General features: G+C 36.1%; 1 protein-coding gene across 3 annotated transcripts in view; it reads left to right on the top strand.

Annotated features, from left to right (window-relative positions):
- UACA (uveal autoantigen with coiled-coil domains and ankyrin repeats) overlaps window positions 1-18968 on the top strand; it is an 85462-nt gene that overhangs the window by 21704 nt on the left and 44790 nt on the right. The window contains exon 1 of one of the 3 annotated variants that reach the window (XM_079122599.1): window positions 18378-18862. The exons of the other annotated variants lie outside the window; for them this stretch is intronic. Coding sequence (XP_078978725.1) covers window positions 18824-18862 — 39 coding nt within the window. The 5' untranslated portion in view covers window positions 18378-18823. Of the gene's footprint in view, window positions 1-18377; window positions 18863-18968 lie in introns of those variants that run through there. 3 annotated transcript variants of the gene reach the window in all.

Here is an 18968-nt window from a genome sequence, read left to right as displayed (position 1 = left end):
TAATGTGCAGTTACTTGACTTTGTAAAATATGATATGATATATTCAAAATTGCCTTTTAAGAATGGTTAAATATTTCTAAAACATGAAAATTAAACTGGTTAACCAATTTAGGAATCTGACATTAATTTTTAAATCCCATACCAGAGGTTTGGACATTAACTAGTATAATAGTAATGTCTACCAGTATAATAGTAATACTAAAATCCCCAATATTAAATTCCCAAATCAGAATCAACACAGAGTACTTGAAATAACATAGTAAAATGAAAACATCTATTATTTCATTTTAAAAATATTTTTTTCCTCCATAGAAAATTGTAAAACCTTTAGAAATTATTATTTGGAATGTGGGGCATGTCAAGATGGCTAAGATATAATTATGTGAGAATAGCAAATTGGAGAACAGACTGTTAGTGTGATTCCAGTTTGGTTAATGGAGATTTTTTTAAGCAGGAAAATATACACCAAATTCTTCATCAAACTCTTAAAAATAGTTTCCTATATTTAAGGGGTTCAGGAATATGAAGTTCACAAACATTCCAAGATCAGCCATCTAGAGGTGAGTTTGGACTCTTTGACTTTCTCCTTTTATATGTCTTTCTCCTTCTCTCCTTTCCTTCCCTTTCTCATCCTTTCTGTCCCTCCTTTGCTTTTTCTTCCCGTCCCCCTTTCCTTCATGGGGAGTGTCTTACTATATTGCCCAGGTTGTCTCAAATGCCTAAAAAAAGTTATGCTCTTACCTTAGCCTTCTGAAGAGTTGGGACTGCAGGCATGTGTTACCATGCCTGGCTTAGAAATGGGTTTGGAAGATTTAGAGTAGTGTCTTTGACTGCATTTTAAATAAATACCTGTACTAGGTATTTTTTTTTTAAATCTTTTAAAAATATACTTTATGTTTTAGAGCAGAGTGTTAGATTTTTGTCACTGTGATCAAAGTACCTGAAAAGAACAATTTAGATGAAGAAAGATTTATTTTATTGTAACACTTTCAGAAGTTCATTCCGTGGTCAGCTGACTCAATTGATCTGGGCCAGAGGTGAGGCAAAATATCATGTAGAATGATGCAGATGTTTGCCTACTACCATGTCAGAGCTGCTCCATGAAGAATCTTAGGTGGTACAGGGACAAACAAAGGAAACTTGCCCTGGAGGGATCCTACCTTTACATGGTACAGTTCTTGTTTCACATCAGGTCTTCTTTGAAAAAAAATTTCGAAATTAGATTTGAAAACCACCATCAGAGACAATGGATCGTATCGGTAGAAGTTCATGTTGAGGATACTCAACAATTAATATCTTAAACAGCTCTTACATGTTCATTTGGTGATTTTGTTTTTTAAGAACACTTTCACAGAGCTTTTTAACTACTTAAACCTGAGTAGGACAGATTAAAAGTATAAGAGGAATTAAAATATTTCTACAGTGATGATGTACTTCATATACTTTATAGATTGTTAATATAAATTTATCTGCTCCGTGGGCAGTAAATATCAGGAAAATATTTAAAATAGAACCAGTTTTAAAGTGCTTCATATTATTTCTATGTGATATGATATCCAATAATTTTAAAGTGACCTATTTTTGCTTTTGATGGTCTGCATTTTGTAGTTGTTTTACAGTTGTTTATGTAATAAAATAAGAAAAAAAATTTATAATTTTTGGAAATTAATTAAATGTAAATTTTCCTGTCATAGATTATTTCCTTCTCCCTTCCCTGAAAAAAAAAAAAAAATGCCAGAGGCTTTTCCTTCTATATATCCTTCTCTTACTGCTGCATATTTTTAAAGCCAAGTGTGTCTGTATGTTTGTATGTTACATTTATAATCAGAAGTTAAATTCGTGGCACATGCCTCTAATCTCAGTGATTCGGGAGGCTGAAATAGGAAAATCGTAAGTTCAAAGCCAGCCTGGGCAACTTAGCAAGACTCTGTCTCAAAAAAATAAAAAGGGCTGTGGATATAGCTCAGTGGTAGAACACCACAGGATACAATCCCTAGTACCAAAAAAAAAAAAAAAAAAAATTTTTTTTAAATTCATAAGAAAAAGCTGCTTGTTTTCTTTAGTACCTCAACCACAGCCTTACACTTAAAATGGAAGACGTTCGGAGTTTGATATGGAAGCAAAGGCAAGTGCTCACAGCCGATGGTGGGAGTGAGGAGCACACATGGACGAGAGCCTAGCAGAGTGTGTGGCAAAGCACTGGCAATAGCCTCACTTCCCTGAGTGTCTTCCTGAGGCTCCCAGGCCACCCTCTAGCTCCATTGTTTGCTTCCTATTGGATTTCCTTTGTGACTCTTTATATATCCTTATGTTAAATTCTATTTTTCTTAAAGCATCTGAGTGATTATTTGTTCCTTTCAAGTAAAGAAGCCTGAACAGAACAATATTCATCATAGAACATGTAGAAAATAAAGAAACAATAAAGAAAAAAGTCTTCTAATTCTGTGGCTCATAGTTGTTAAGTCTTTAGTTATTTCCTTCTTTTATTTTTTGGAATGTTTATATCTTAAAATTGTGATCTTACAATCTTTTAAATGTGCCAAACTTTGTAATCTTTATTTGTAGTTCATAAGAAAATTAAAGTAAAGCCAAGTGAAATGAAATTAATTGGAAAAATTAGTGAATGTATTTTAAAATCTGAATTTTGGAGAGATTCAGTTATCTTATAAAAAGAACAGCAAAAAATATGCTGCTAAGCTGATGTGAAAATCAGTGCCGTTTATAGTTTTCACACTTTCTTCTGTACTGCTCAGATATTATACGCTTGTAAAAGTTTGAATTAAAGGTTTTGTTAAGGGAGACCCAGTTGCCTGTTGCCAGGGAAGGCCTTGATAAATTCATCTTAGGTTTATTTCAACAAAAACTCAGTCTTGATTGGGTTTAGGGGTAAAGAGTTAGACTGAAAGTTCATTGATGTATTAAATATCTTATTAGTATATAATGAGAGCTTAATAGCTGACTGGTGAGTTGAGTCCTTCTACTTCATGTTGTGTAAAAGGGAAGCAAGTTTATCAGAAGTTTGGTGAAGGAAGAGTCGGAACAGTGGGAACAAATGCGAAGATTCAAATATATAAAGTCCTTATATTTTGATGACTTAATGTCTCCTTAATCTTTCCTGCATTCTTTGCATGACCAAGGCCTGAATTCCTGAAAACCATCCTTCTTGATGTACCTATGCTCTCATTTGGATACAATGATAGGTACTTCAGTATCCCCCACTCTTGGTTCCTATTTCTTGGCTAAGTGATAATGTATGAAGTACACTGAGTTAGTTTACAATCTGTCCACCTCCGTGGAGACTAGAATATTAAGAAATCTGTCATGAGAGGTTCTCCTTAAGGTTGGAAGTATATTATGAAGGTTGAAATCAGATTTCCTTTTAAGACAGGGAGGAGGGAGGTTTCCCTGAGTTGTTGCTATCTCCTTTCACAGTCATTGGCAGCAGATGTTCTCTGTGCCAATGAAAGTGACCAGGCTTCTCTTACATTACTGACTGCTGCCTTATCCTCAAGAACCAAGGAGGTCTTGATTGAGAAGATAGTGCTAAGATTGACTTACCTATATTTGCCACAGGAGAGACCACACATATTACCAGATGTTTACTGTTGAAGGACAAGATGATCCTCAATGTCAGTCTGATTCTATTAATAAATGAGCTATACTTTAAAATCTGGTTTACTTTAAGTTAATACACACACACACAGTAAAGTTTTCAAAATTTAAATTTGGAATTTTGAAGGACTATTGTTATGTATTTAGGTTTCTGTGCTCTTGACCCCTCTTTGAAGGGTACTACTTTGACTGAGTGATGTGTTCGACATGGTTCTGTTTGAGTATTTTCTGTCAGCCTTTATGAACACTAGTTAACCTGAGAAGAAATACAAAGCATAGTATTTGGGATATTGTTTATATGACCACTGTTTATCTGAAGCAGGTTTAGAAAGAATTCTTCAATTTCAGTGTTTGTTTATTAAGTCACTCAATAGATGTTTAAGTTCCTGCTATATGCAGACAGCTGCCTTACAAGGTGGTAAGCAGAACATGTATTCCTTGTAGATAGATGAGTAGAGATGATGGGATTACAATGCTAGCACATTTAAATATAAAACCACAGCTCTATGTAATAAACTACGAAGGAGAGATATGCCAGAATATGTAATGGGGAGGAGCGACTTAGTCTGGGAAGTTAGAGGAAGTTTCTCTGAAAAAAGGTGAGCTGAGATCTGAAAAATGAGTTAGATATAACTTTTTGTAGATATATAAAGCACCAATTAAAATAAATAAACGAGTGAAAGATCAGTGGAGTAGAGGAAAGAAAATAGAGGGAGGGAGGAAGGGAAGGAAAAGTGGGGAGGACTGGAGATTTAAATGAGTAAATTAATTTCCATGCATGTATGATTTTTGTCAAAATGAACCACCCAGCTATTATGTATAACTATAATGTGCTAATAAGGGAAAAAAAACTGTATAAAGGATTAAATAAAATACTCCAAAAGCCCTTGAGGATTGTGTATACAGTAAATTTGCATTCAAGAAATTTATACCTGTTTGAATTTGATAGCTGTATAGTAATGCTTTATGTTATCTAATCATAAGCCAGCATCTTGGTGGAGATGGTGGTGGTAGTAGTAATACTTAACTGCCATTTATTTTGCATTTTTTTCTCTATCAGTACTTTGGAGCATAGCTAAAGTACAAAGATATTAATTCCAATTCTTATAACTAATGAGGTAGTTGCTGTTAGCTTCATTTTACGCATGACAAAACTGGTACAATTATATCAATCTTGGAACTCAGTTTAGGTATTTGTGATGCCAGATGTTGAATAATAAGTATTCACTCAAAAATTGTCCATGTACAGTTTCTGGCCCAATTGTGCATTTGTATTTGTTCTTAAATATATTTTTAATAATGTTAAGTATGCCCTTCTATGAGTTGGAGTCATTTTGATTTTTCAAACTGAATTGGAGAGGAAAAAAAAGCTTATCTTGGTTACCACCAGAGGGAGCCAGAAAGGTTAATATTTTAATAAACTTTGAAATTCTCCAAGTTAGGAATATTCATCTATAAGCAATTCTGATAAATTCATATTAAGAATAATCCTTTAAGTAAAGCATGTATAATATGTTTTTATTTTGACTTAAAATTTAATGTATATGTAGGTGTTGAAGTCTGGAAATATAGGTAACAAAATACAAAATTAATGTTCTTTTTGTCTACATTTTTTATTGGTGCATTATAGTTGTACAAAATGATGGGATGTGTTGTTACATATTCATACATGCACACAATATAACAATATAATCATTAACAATATAATCTGGCTAATATCATACCCCAGCACTTCCCCAATGTTATCTTTTTTTTTTAATGATGATTTTGTTTTTTTCTCTCTACTTCCCTCTTGCTTGTCTTCTCTATTTGAATATGTATTAGTATTTTCTGTTCTGAATGTATTATTACATAAGAAAACAACACTTAATTGTAGCTAGTAAGGGGAGTTTAACAGCTATTAGCCAGTTTATAAAGTATTTAAAATCTCTGAAATGCATCACCTATTATTTTAATTCATTGTTAATTTGGGAAATCTTTTTATTTTGAAAAGTTAGATTTCGGCCATCATTTATCTGAATCTTTCAATTCTGAATTTCTGGAGTCTAAATTTAAAAAAAATTATTTAGTAGAGATAAAAGATGTATTGTTTTAGATTCTTGGTTGTCACATTAATAGGAACATTTCAGATTATAAAAGAAATATTCATTATGAATAACGTATTTAATAGGATTCAGACTTTAAATAGAGTTTATGGTATCAACTTTTCTTATTAGAATTGGTAAATGGTATAAAATCAAGTAGCCACTTTTATGGCATGATTTGTAAATAATCTGTGCCCTTTTTTTGACAGCAGGTATAGAAAAAAAACCCGAATTTTAGGATTAGCCTTGGGTTTGAATTTTTTAACTGTCATTTGGTAACTGTGTAATGGTGACAAGTTGTTGAACTTCTTTAAGTTTCTCTTTTTGTGTAAAATTAAAATGGCCATAAAAATTTGTCTTGATTATAATCGAGGGCTGTGTGAAGTACATGCTCAATAAGTGTTTATTTATTAGGTTTGCAAGTTTTGCCACAACTTGTTTCCAGCATTCAAACTGAACTGATTTATCCTTTAAAGAATCCATATTTCCCCATACCCGTAGTCACTTTTAGAAACAGATCCTTCTTTAACTACTTATCTACAACCATAGGCATCTCATTCTGTATTCACCTGCTAGAGTAATACCTATGATACATCACATAATTCTTCCCCTTTTACTTTTGGTTTCATGTGATTTCTATATTAACCCACTGTGCTGCAGAGGTGGCTTATTACAGCATTACAGTACATGTAGGCTTTTTTGACCACCAGTGCAGAGCAGCTCTGCTCCACACATTTTCATTCCAAGGCTCAGACTGAAGGAGCAGCCCCTGTCAACACCTACCATCTGTGTGGTAGTGCACAGAACTCAGGGCTAGCTAAACCTTGCAAAACCTCTTAAAACTTCTGTCACATGGAGTGCTTCCTGAGTGCCAAGAACTTGGGACATGGTCAGGTTCAAAGTCAGTGAGGTTCAGGGGCAAGTATTCTTCCCACGAGAGAGAGGCAAGTTATAAATTAATGAATAGGGATATATAAGCCTCTTCCAAGATGAGGGGTGGTAAATTGTGAATAACAATATATTTCAGTACAATCAGACCTCTCTTTTTTTGAGGCAGGATCTTGCAATGTTGCCCAGGTGGGTTTCAAATTTGCGATCCTCCTGCCTCAGCCTCCAAAGTAGCTGGAATTACAGGCATGGGCCACCATACCTGGTTGGTTGGTTCTCTTGATCACAAATGTTAGCTTCCTTCCCTTCAGTATTCAAAATAGATTTATTCCTTCCTCAAGGAAAGAAAACACCTCAAGAATTTACTTCAATCACATTGGTCTTGAAGTGTAAACCTCATTAAAATGTTCACACCTTTTTGTATATATAAATTTCCCTGATCAGTGACCTAAAAGACTGTTACTTGCCACATGTGTGATGTCCCAGTAATAGGTTATCCACTGTAAATGTTCCTTTTAAGAAAAGGGAAGAGCCTGGTATGTGTTGCACACCTGTAATCCCAGGGGCTGGGGAGGCTGAGGAAGGACGATTGATTGATCGAAGAGTTCAAAGCCAGCCTCAGGAACTTAGTGAGGCCCTAAGCAATTTAGTGAGACCCTCTCTCAAAAAATTTTTTTAAAAAGGGCTCAGGATGGAGCACAGTGTTTAAGCATCTCTGTGTTCAATCCCTGGTACCAAAAAAAGAGGGGAGGTGTTAGGCCGGGTGGGAGGAGAATGGGAACACATGGCAATCACAGATCCCTAGTGATGCTGGAAATCTTATTGGGTAAAAGCAGTAAAAGGACTGCTTTTATGGACATGAGGGCATGCTCCTTGCTTAGCTGGCACCTGTCTTGTTTTCATGGCTGTTGGCTGTGTAGTCTGTGAGATGCTTCCTTTAATATGTCATTCTTGTCCACAGTTGAACAGAGTATTGGGGGATATGCCCTTCTTCACTGGGAAGTGTAGTCAGGGTTAAGTAGCCTTCTCAGGATGCTCAGAGGATTGGAGACCTAGGGGATCTAGAAGTCAGCTCTGGTTCCTTAATTCAGACTGGGGGTTACTTGGTAGTTGTCTATTGTCTTTTTGTCTGTTTGATTCCAGTCAGATCAGCTGTGTGTTGATAGCCACATCCTCAAGACTTCTTAAGCTTATTGGGCTTCTGAGGGACCGCGTTCTTAGTCTCTTCCCCTGTGAGTGTGGGTCCCTCTCCAAGCCATTTTGTTTCTCTGAAAACAGCGCCTCTGGTTGTACCCGGGGCAAACTCATCCCATTTCCTAATTCTCCGTCAGTCTGCTCTCAAAAAGCTCAGTAGCCACCTTACGTCCTCAGCACAGAAGGGAGTGTTGCTCACAGTGCCAGACTCACACAAGAAAACCAGAACAAGTGCTGCTCTTGGGTTCCCCTTGTGGTCACCAATTTGTTATCAAAAGCTTGGTCCTTGTCCTCGTTACCAATCCAATAATGAGGACACAATTTTGAGAAAAAAGGAAAAAGAAGTTTTAGTGCTTTGCTAGCAAAGGAGAAACGTAGGGGACTCCTATCCCAGAGGCTGTGATTCTCCTGTTAGGTGTTAAGTGAATACTAGAGTATCTGTGGGAAAGAAGGGGGTAGTACTTTTTCTATAAACTTTGGTTAGTTTTATATTACTATTACATTTCAATATGCGTATATATTTTCCTTCCCTGAAGAGGGTAAAAAGATTTATTTCTATACCCAACTCATCCCCTGTTTTCAGATAATGGATTACTAAAATGCTATTATTTCCTAATTTGCTTGCTCTTAATAGCTACAAAGTTGAATTAGACTACAAGGTGTATGTGTTTCCATACCAAAGAATAAATTTCAACTTTATTTAGTGGAGAGAGTCTAGACTTTGGATTCAGACAGTTCTAGGTTTAAATTTAGTGGCTTAAAACAACAACTATTTTATTTGCTGCTGACTTGGTAGGTCAGCAGTTTGGGCCAGACCCTGCCACGTGATGACTCCACTGATCTGTTTGGGGCCACTCCTATGACTGCATTCGCCTGGTGGCTCCACCAGGACTGGATGGCTAGGATGGTCACATCACTGTCTTGACACTTGATGCTGGCTAGCATGGCTGGGTGGCTGGGCTCTTTCTCTCTGGCAGACTTATCCTCAAGGGGTCTGCTGTGCTCGCAGTGTGCCAGCAGCATTCCAAGGAGGCTAAAGTGGAAGCTGCAAGGTCTCTTGCGGCCTACATGCAGAAGTTCCACCAGGTCACTTCTGCTGCATTCAAAATAAATTACAAGTCCAGCCAAGATTCAAGGGACAAGGCAATAAGTGCCATATCTTGATGGGGGAGTAACGAAGTCACACTGCAAAGGGGTGGGCTCCCAGAAGTGAAAGATTTAAATAGTGCTTCACAATCCACCACCACAAATTAGTTAACTTCTAATCCATGCCCCATTTAGAAAGTAGAAATAACAATATTGTAACAGTGGTCCACTTTATGCTTTGAGTCTAGCCCTTGCTGCACTGCCAAGGCAGCTTAGTTTCCAAAGGGACAACTTGCTTTCTCTTCCTGTGTTCCTCCCCCTCCTAACTTTCCCCCTCCCTAATCTTGGGGGAAACAGTATTTACCTTTCTTCCCCATCCTAGGCAGTTATCTGTCTTGAGCACACACCCACCAAAGGAACGAAGTAATTCAGACTTTGGGATGGTACTAGAAGATCTGGAAATGACTGTCTCTGAAATTAACAAGTGAATTACAACTTCCAACAGAGCACACAAGAATGTAGGCTTTGAATTGCTTCTTTAAAAATCCCCCTGTTCTCCCTGATGGGCAGAATCACAGCCTCTAGGACAGGAGTCCCCTGTGTTTCTTCTTTGCTAGCAAAGCAGTAAAACTTTTTCCTTTTTCTCAAAACAGTGTCCTCATTAGTGAATTGGCATTGGGAATAAGGACCGAGCCTTTGGTGATAATATGACTGAAATTGAGGGGCTCTTTTTAAAGTTTAACAATTATGTATACACTCAGAAGTATTTCTTAAACAACTTTGAAAGAGAATCCTTATTTTAGGAGCTCATTTTTACTATAGACCTACACATGTGAATAAGCGTTCTTTTTCATTATTAATTTGGTCATGTATTTTTTGTTTTTAGATATAGATGACAGTAGAATATATTTTGACATATTATACATACACAGGGTATAGCTTATTCTAATTAGGATGGCCATGCATTTTTAATATGGAACACATATTAAGACTCACTGGAAGGAAATCCTTTTAAAATAACTGTGTGGGAAGATCTTTGTGTTGTGTAAAAATTATGTTCATTTAATATATGAGAGGAAAAACAATAAGTTCAAATGTGTTTATAAAAACATACTTTCCTGTAAGTTTTGCGTACATGTTTCCCATTTTAAAGTTTTAAAAATATTGGCTATTGGTATTGTAAGGTTTGTTTTCATGTTAATTCTTGAAGGGTCTTTTGGGTTCTAGCAAACCCCCAAAGTTCATATTTTTATTTAATTAATGTTTCTTAACAAAATGTAGAAAAAGTTAAAAGCTGAGGAAATATCTTTTGTTTTTCACTGTGGAAAGTCTCCATCAGAGGCTGTATTTAACAAGTGTATCTGTTTTGCTTTTCGCTTTGTGCTCTCTAAAACTGACCTGTTTTGAGATACATATTAGAACACTGACAAACATATTTGTTAAAACTCATCAAAGGTATTACTATATTCATTGGTGTATGTAAGGGTGGGAGGTAATAATAGACCTTCCTTGGTTTTTAACATTATATTTAAAAATTTTTACTCATGACATTCAGGCATTTTTAAGAACTCTAATTCGAATATATTTTTCTAAAAGTATTAAGGAGCAAAGTTTATTTTTTCCAAATTACCAATTCCTTAACATTTAAAAAGGGATATCGAATAAAATCTTACTTAACCAGCCTGAGAACTCTATTCTTATATAACATGCATTATAAGTTGTTCTATTTAAGATCTATGCATATATTTACATATTATATTTGAAACTTAATTTGTCTTTTTTGAAGAAGGGTGAAATAGGTGATATTAGAAACAAGTGATACTTCTTAAACTTGGAGAGGCAGCTTCTGGTCTGTATTTTTAGTAACCTCTTTTGAGGGCCTAGACAGCTCTAATAAGGGAACAAATACCTGCATTAGGGAGGGGTAGACAGTCTGGTATTCAAACAGCAGACTAGAATAGAATCAAACTGGGTGGCTAGGAAATTTTGGCAAGGCAGTGCATTCCTAGTCTTTCTGATTCTAGTTCTTTAAAAAAAAAATTTTTTTTTTCAGATGGCATAGCCATCTGAGATCCTGAAGGGATTAGATTTATTATTTAAATGTTCATCATTATCATCACCATCTTAGTTCTTGTCATTTTTACGTAGAGAAATGGAGTGAAGCAGGAATAAGCCTGTTTTTGCTGTGCTCAGAAAAGTAATTGATAGAATACAGTTTTTTCCCCCCTCTCTTTGTGTCATTGAGTCCCAAGTGTGTTCTTTCACACCATACAGTAGAAGGGTGAGAGAGGTGGATAGGACATAATTAAATAAAGATAAGGGAAATCATACAGAGAAAAGAGTCATGGGTCAGGGAGAAGGAAGCTGGTAGTACAGCTTTTGTTTTCCTGATTTATTTTAGCATTCTTCTTTTCCTTTCCTATTATGTAAGCTATAATTTGCTGTTACACAAGAGGGAAGAATAAATAAATGGACTAAATGGAATGGGGAAATATTTCTAACCATCACCAGTCCAGTGAACTGTAGAACAGTTCTTAATTGTGCAGCCTAATCTTTAAGGAATGTTCATGCTTTGTGAGCTTTGCTCTCTGCTAAGTTTTGAGTTGTGGCAGTGATTGTCTTGGGTTTAGTAATTGGGAATGTTGAACATTGGGAATGTTTTCAACATTGGGAATGTTGAAATTATGGATACTACAGAATCCTATTGTGTTTTGTTTCAATTAGATATTGGGGAGAATTTACCTAAATAACACATTTGTTATTTAGTTTTTATTTAGGACATACGTAATTTTTCCATTGAAGATTTTAATAGTTTCCTCTACATTCTTTTTTCAAAGACACTTATCTTGAGGATATGATTGTGATTGTTTTTGAGGTGCTATTTTTTTTGTTTGCTTTAGTTATATATGACAGTACAATATACTTAGATACATCATATATAATGGAGTATAATTTCTCATTCTTCTGGTTATACGTAATGCAGAATACCACCCGTCATATAGTTAAATATATACATGGGGTAATAATGTCTGATTCATTCTCTTCTTCCTCCCCGCACACCCCCTCTCTTCCCTTCACTCTACTCTTGTATGGTCTCAAAGTTTATTTAGGTTCTAGGTCTGAAGTGGATGAGGTAGATTATGGTATCTGGTATGTTAAAGTAATTGATTAGTCTTGTAAACATTTCAAGGTAAGTTAAGATTCAGCCAGTTATTGCTCAATATAAATTCTTGGAAGTAAAAAAAAAATAGTGTGCCAGGATAAAGGTTTGTTTTTTCTTAAGACTTTATTCTGAAGTGGCCTGAAGAACTTAATGAAAAAGCAGTTACCTTAATCCTTGAAGTCCCTTTTGAAAAATGTTCATGATAAAACTGAGAACTCCTACCTTTTACATCTGTTGGTGCCTGCCTTTTCTTCTACCCTTATCTCATTCTGGATCCCTCTTACTGATTATGCATCAGCTACACTGGCCTTCTTTCAGATATGCTGTGCTTTTACTGGTTGTTCCCTTTCTCTGGAATGCAAATCCTCATGGACTGGTTCTTCCTTGCCATTGCGAGCTCACCATTATGATCACCTTCTCAGAACAGCCTTTCACAATTAGCTAGCATTACCTTCTATTTTCCCTTTGTTTAGCTGATAACTTGTTTTCCTTAATTGTTTACTTTCTGTCTTTCCTCGTTAGAGCATCAGGTTCCGTTAGGAGAGAGACTTTGACTGTCTTACTGTTGTATCCCCAGTGCCAGACATGTAAAAGGTGCTTCAAAAAGTTTGCACGTGTAAGTAAATATAGACATTTTCATATATTTTTGCTGTAAAGGAAATCTGAGTTTCTTAGGTTTAAATTTTCAAGAAATGTTTGCATTTTTACATTGAAATTTTTTCCAGGTAATTAGAGAAATAGGAGTAGTTTAATTAATAGGAAGAACACCAGGTTAGATGTCAGAACAACAGGATTCTCCAGTCATTCTACAGCTGCCTACAGTTATAGCAGACAAAATCCTCTAACCTTGGGGGAGGGAGGAGGACTGAAGGATGAGTTGATCATCAGTGATCAATGATTTAATCACACATACCTTATAATGAAGTCTTTATAACAACTCAAAAGAATAAGGTTCAGAGAGTTTCTTGCTTGCTGAACACAGGAGGAACTTGGAGGGTGACATTCCAGGAGATGGTAAGAAAACTCTTGTGCTTCTTCCCACATACTTTGCTCTATACATTTCTTTCGTTTGGCTGTTCATCTGTGTCCTAGGTAATTACCTTTTAGAATAAATGAGTAAATATAATCAAAGTGCTTCCTTTAATCCTGTGGGCTGCTCTGGCAAATTAATCAAACCAGAAGAGGGCACCATGGGAATCATGATTTGTAGACAGTCACTCAGAAGCACAGGCCACGACTTGGGACTAGCAAGTGGCATTTTTGTCTTAATCAGTTTTCTGTTGCTATAACCAAATGTCTGGGGCTTGGTAGTTTATAAAGGAAAGAAACTAATTTTGATTCAGAATTCTGGGGGCTGGGAAGTCTTAAGAGCAACGTCTGTTCCACTTCTAGTGAGGGCAACATAACTTGGCAAAAGAAAAAAGCAAGTGAGTTTGTGCAAAAGAGACAAAGTACAAGAGGTAGCCTCAGTTTATAACAGCTGGCTCTCATGGTAACTACTCCAGTCCTATGAATAGCAATCTAATCACCTTTTAAAGGTCCCACCACCTCTCTACACTTTGAGGACCAAATTTCAATGTAAGTTTTGGAGAGGGCAAACCTATTCAAACATTGCAGCCTCTTAGGTGGGGAGGATAGTAAGTCTTGGGAATCTGAGGCTCTCTCCAGGTGAGTAGTGTCAGAATTGCATTAAATTGGAGGATGTCCACTGAAAAATTGCTTGGTATGTGGGGAGAAGTCCCACATATCTCGTCATAGAAGTAATTTGTGATGAGTGTGAGAATAGAAAACAAAGTTGGTTTTTCCTATAATGAGTGCTTATATGCAATTTAAAAAGAGGATTCATTGCTTTCATCAGATTCTTAAAGAGGTTCATAACAGTTTAAAGCAGTTTTCTGTGAGTTTCACTGTCATCATCTTTGGATAATGTAGCAAAAATTGCTTTTAGTCTTAAACTGTTTACTAGGTCATTTTAGCTGTGTCCTGCTATTGGATATAGGATATTTCGTATTGATTTGTATAGGATTTAATCTGTAAGTTCTTAGGAGACTTTCTGCTTTAAATATTGAATGGATTCATAGTCCATGTTGGATTTATCATATGGGTTTAAAAATCTTGATTAGATCACTTAATAGAAAAGAAACTAGGCAAAATGTTTAATAATGTCATTTCTGCATTGTGGAATTATGGTCATTTCTATTATCATTTGTAAACTTTCTTGTAGTTTATACATGTTTAATGTAAATGTGCATTTCAGTTAAATTAAAAAAGTTTCATAGTGACTGTAGAAATGTTTTTGCTGTAATACATGGTATACACTAAATGTACTTCAAAAATATGACTTCCTTTCAGAAGGCTTTCATTTAAAATTTTAAGGCTAAGACAAGACAGTAAGTCTATGACTGTACTTGCCAAATATGTTGAGAAGTTCATAGTTCCCTTTTAAAGCAGAAAGGTGCCTTTTGTTGAAGGATTACTGTGCAAAGGATGTGTTACTTTTCCTGCCATATTAACAATTCAGTGAGAGGCCTTAATGATAAGCATGTAATGCAATTTAAAAGTTTACACATCAGCCAAATTTTTTTGGACCATGTATCAACAGTGCATGAAATGTAAGAGGTCAAGAGAATAGTTTAGTGTAACTCAGCTTTAACAGTTATTATTAAGCTATGGCCAGTCTTGCTTCATCTATACCCTCAATCCCCTGATTTAAAAAAAAAAAATTATAAATTTATATTAATCATGTGAAGACAATGTGAGATTTTACATTTCTTGTGTTATTTTTTTGGTCCCGGGGATTGAACTCGGAAGCACTCAACCACTGAGCCACATCCCCAGCCCTATTTTGTATTTTATTTAGAGACAGGGTCTCACCAGGTTGTTTAGCACCTTGCCATTGCTGAGGCTGGCTTTGAACTCGTGATGATTCTCCTGCCTCAGCCTCCTGAGCTGCTGGGATTACAGTTGTACACCACCGTGCCCAGCTTGTATTATGTTTTATTTTTAATTGTGCTAAAAAGCATAACATAAAATTCATCATTTTAAAACCATTTTTGAGTGTACAGTTCAGGGTGTTAAGTATGTTCACATTGTTGTGCAATTGATCTGAAGAATTTTTTCATCCTGCAAAACTAAAGCTCTATACCCATTGAAATTGAAAGCATTGCCTCTAAGAACTGGAACAAGACAAGGATGCCCTCTTTCACCACTTCTATTCAACATCATCCTTGAAACTCTAGCCAGAGCAATTAGACAGAAGAAAGAAATTAAAGGGATACAAATAGGAAAAGAAGAATTCAAACTATCACTATTTGCTGACGACATGGTTCTTTATTTAGAAGATCCAAGAAATTCCATCAGAAAACTTCTAGAACTCATAAATGAATTCAGCAAAATCAACATTCATAAATCTAATGCATTTCTATTCATAAGTGATGAATCCTCTGAAAGAGAAATTAGGAAAACTACCTCATTTGCAATAGCCTCAAAAAAAAAGTAAAATACTTAGGAATTGATCTAACAAAAGAGGTGAAAGACCTTAACAGTGAAAACTATAGAACACTAAAGAAAGAAATTAAAGAAAACCTTAGAAGATGGAAAGATCTCTCATGTTCTTGGATAGGCAGAATTAATATTGTTAAAATGGCCATACTACCAAAAGTGCCATGCAGATTCAATGCAATTCCAATTAAAATCCCAATGACATACCTCATAGAAACAGAGAAAACAATCATGAAATTCATTTGGAAGAATAAGAGACCCAGAGTAGCCAAAGCAGTCCTTGGCAGGAGGAGTGAAGCAGGAGGTATCACAATACCAGCCCTTCAACTATACTACAGAGCAATAGTAACAAAAACAGCATGGTATTGGCACCAAAATAGACGGTAGACCAATGGTACAGAATAGAGGACACAGAGACAAACCCACATAAATCATTAACTATTTTCGTTACCCCCAGGCATTAGTTGACACACAGACATAGGAAAGGCAAAATAAGTGCTTGAAGTTTTTTGTTTTTTTACTTTGGTAGTTTTTGAAAGAATTTTCTTCTGTTCAGCATCTCTGAGCAGGAGCGCTTGTAACCATCACCAATGCCTTTCATTTTTGGACATTAATATCTGCCAGGCACAGTGCTGAGACCTTTCATATGCATTACCTGTTTGAGTTTATAACAGATAGGTTCTCTTTGTACTTGAGGCACTGAGACTTAGAAAGTATAAATAAATTCTACTTGTACACAGTGGAAAGGTAGCAGAGCTGGAATTTAAACTCAGGTTTGCCTGATTCCAAAACATATTCTTTAACCATTATTTATGGTGTTTTCTGAAGGGCCCAGTAGAATTTGAAGAGTGATGAAGAGAGACTTGAGGGGTAGATGTATAGGAGGTAAGGGTTCAGAAGGATCTTTAATTGATGAGAAGCTGTAGGGTCTATTCAGTTGCAATCAGCTGAGTCACTCTTGGACTTCCTATCATGTCTCAGGCCAATAGATATTTGTTGTCTGAAGGTGAACAGTTTACTGGGAAGCAATGTTGCTAGTAAATGTTAGCGATATCTGCCAAGAGAAAGAGGTTTCCTCAAACAGATTTAGATTCTGGTCCTTAACACGGATAAGACTCCATTGACTACCAAATTACTTGTTTAAAAAATAGTTTTATAATTTCAAAACAGATATAGAAAAGACTTTAGACATCTAGTCAAATTATAGAGGTGCTAGGGAGATAGGCAGTCAACTAATAAACAGGTACACAATAACATAATGGCAGATACTATTAAGCATTTTGAAGGAAAGTAGAGTGGCATCGACAGGATAAAGAGTGTCAAGGTAGAGCAGATGGGGGCTGCTTAGGTGCAGAGATCTGAGAAGCCTTTCTTGGGAAAATGACATTGAGAAGAACCTGCATGAAGATGAGGGAAGAACCTTGCAGACACAGGGAACAGCAATGGCAGGGGTCTGCTTAGGATTCCTTGGCAACAGCTATGAAGGAGTATATAAGAGAGGAGCAGATTATACCACAGAGCATGGGGAGGCCCGGGACTTCTCTGTGCACTAGGACACGCACATCCCATCTTCCTGAGCATGGGCAGCTTCTTCTGTGGCTTTAGTTACTCCTTACAGGTTCCCCCTTCTTTTTATTTCTTTTGCCTATGCTGTCTATTTCAAAAAAGAATGTGCTTGCTTTGTTAACCAAAGGACAGGACCTGAGTTCTGTCCCAGATTTCCTCTGAAGAAGATTGAATAGGCTGGGTGGAGTTTCTGGACTCAGTCAGATGAATTCATTGTGATAGCTTATGGGTTGAGGGGGGAGAAATCATTGTTTTGAAAATAATACATATATGTTTTATAATTAGAACATGGATGTACGGTTTTAAATTTAAATAGTAGGAAATGAATTTCTTGCTGAAGTTCCTAACAGAATTTTTTACTGGGAGCAGTTACCTTGTTTTTATAAAAGCTTGTGTTGAAATGTTTTGCATTCCCATGAGACATTTTTTCCTGAATGTGTCTTTTTGGAGGAAGTATAAATTATTCTTATGCTATTGTGGTAAATAAAACATGGCTTAAAAAAAACACCCTGGGCTTGTGGGTGTATCAACCTTAATAATGTGAGGAATGTGGAGGAGTCCTCTGTTTCGTCCCCAAACAGAATTTTATTTATAGTGTAGTTCAATATTTAACGTACATTTGCCTCCTTTAGTGTTTAATCAGTTTATTTGTTTTTTAATCCACCAAATCTAGATAATTTGACTTTCCACTGATAAAATATTTACTTGTTATAACAGGCAGGGCGCTAAACTTGGAAATTAAGAGTACTGAGTTAAATTTAAAATCCGTCGAAAAGTATTCATCATGATGTAGTCTATTTAATGTCTTGGCAGTTCCTCCATCTCTTCTCATTTAACATGCAAGGAGACAGACTGGCAGCAGTTGTAAGCTGAAACTTGGTTGTATGCAGAATGAGACTGGTGTGGGTACTAAAATGGAGAAAATTTGAAAGTGTTACTGTGTGTGTGCATTTCCTTAAATTAAAGTGTGACACATTGGCTTTAAATAGAATTTTATATTCTGTTTGTCAAGGCTATTATAACTCCATGATAGATGATCCTACGACTGAAACTGGTTTTAAATATTGTTTTGTAGGATAACCAAATTTGTCTCTTAACAGTGTTGTCATTATGTCACACAAGTTGTTTTGATATAATAAGCATGTTTTACAACATGTTTGAGTCATTTTCCCCAGTAGACCTGAAATTTATTACTCAGAAGAAAAGCATGCCTTTACAATATATTCTTAGCTGCTCCTTTCTATTACTCAGCTGTCAGGTCCCATGGACTCTAAAATAGAACCCCATCAACAGGAGACAGGCTCTGCACTGTTTACTGGATGTTTCGGATGTGGACGGTTTTTTTCATGTGCTGCAGCGTCCCTGTTGCAGTTTCAAAGCAGCAGGATGCAGAGTGCTGTTTAGGTTTTCCAGTGGGATCCTTGAAAGGGACTTTGAAAGACAGTTTTCTAAAGAAGGAGAAATAGGAGGAGTTACAGTACCTGACTTGGGGCTGCTGTTAATCAAGTGCTGCGCTGTAAGGAAGATAATTTTCAAGCGTTATGAAGGCAGAGAAGGATCCTGAAGACGAAGAAAATATCCTTAGAGATCCAAGCTAAGTGTAGCACAGCATGTGAGGGACTGAGTCACTGGTTCGGAGTTTGTGTGAGGGCTTTCTTTGTGAGCTGCAGAGATTTGTAACTTAATGCGGAGTGGTTTGCCATTAGCCACAAGAAACTAAATCCTGCCTATGATGAGCTGTTGGTTTTCTTGTGCTCCTAAGAACAGAGTAGGTATCCTACTAGTCCAGTGTAACAAAAGGTTCTCTTTAGGCTTTCTGAACTGTTTTATTTTAAAATGTACTGTTTTATTAATTTTGACTTCTTTGTATTACT

Source organism: Sciurus vulgaris (assembly GCF_902686455.1).
Source record: "Sciurus vulgaris genome assembly, chromosome: 2".
NCBI lineage: Eukaryota > Metazoa > Chordata > Mammalia > Rodentia > Sciuridae > Sciurus > Sciurus vulgaris.
Note: the sequence above shows the minus strand (reverse complement) of the source record. Positions and strands in the feature narration are given on the sequence as shown.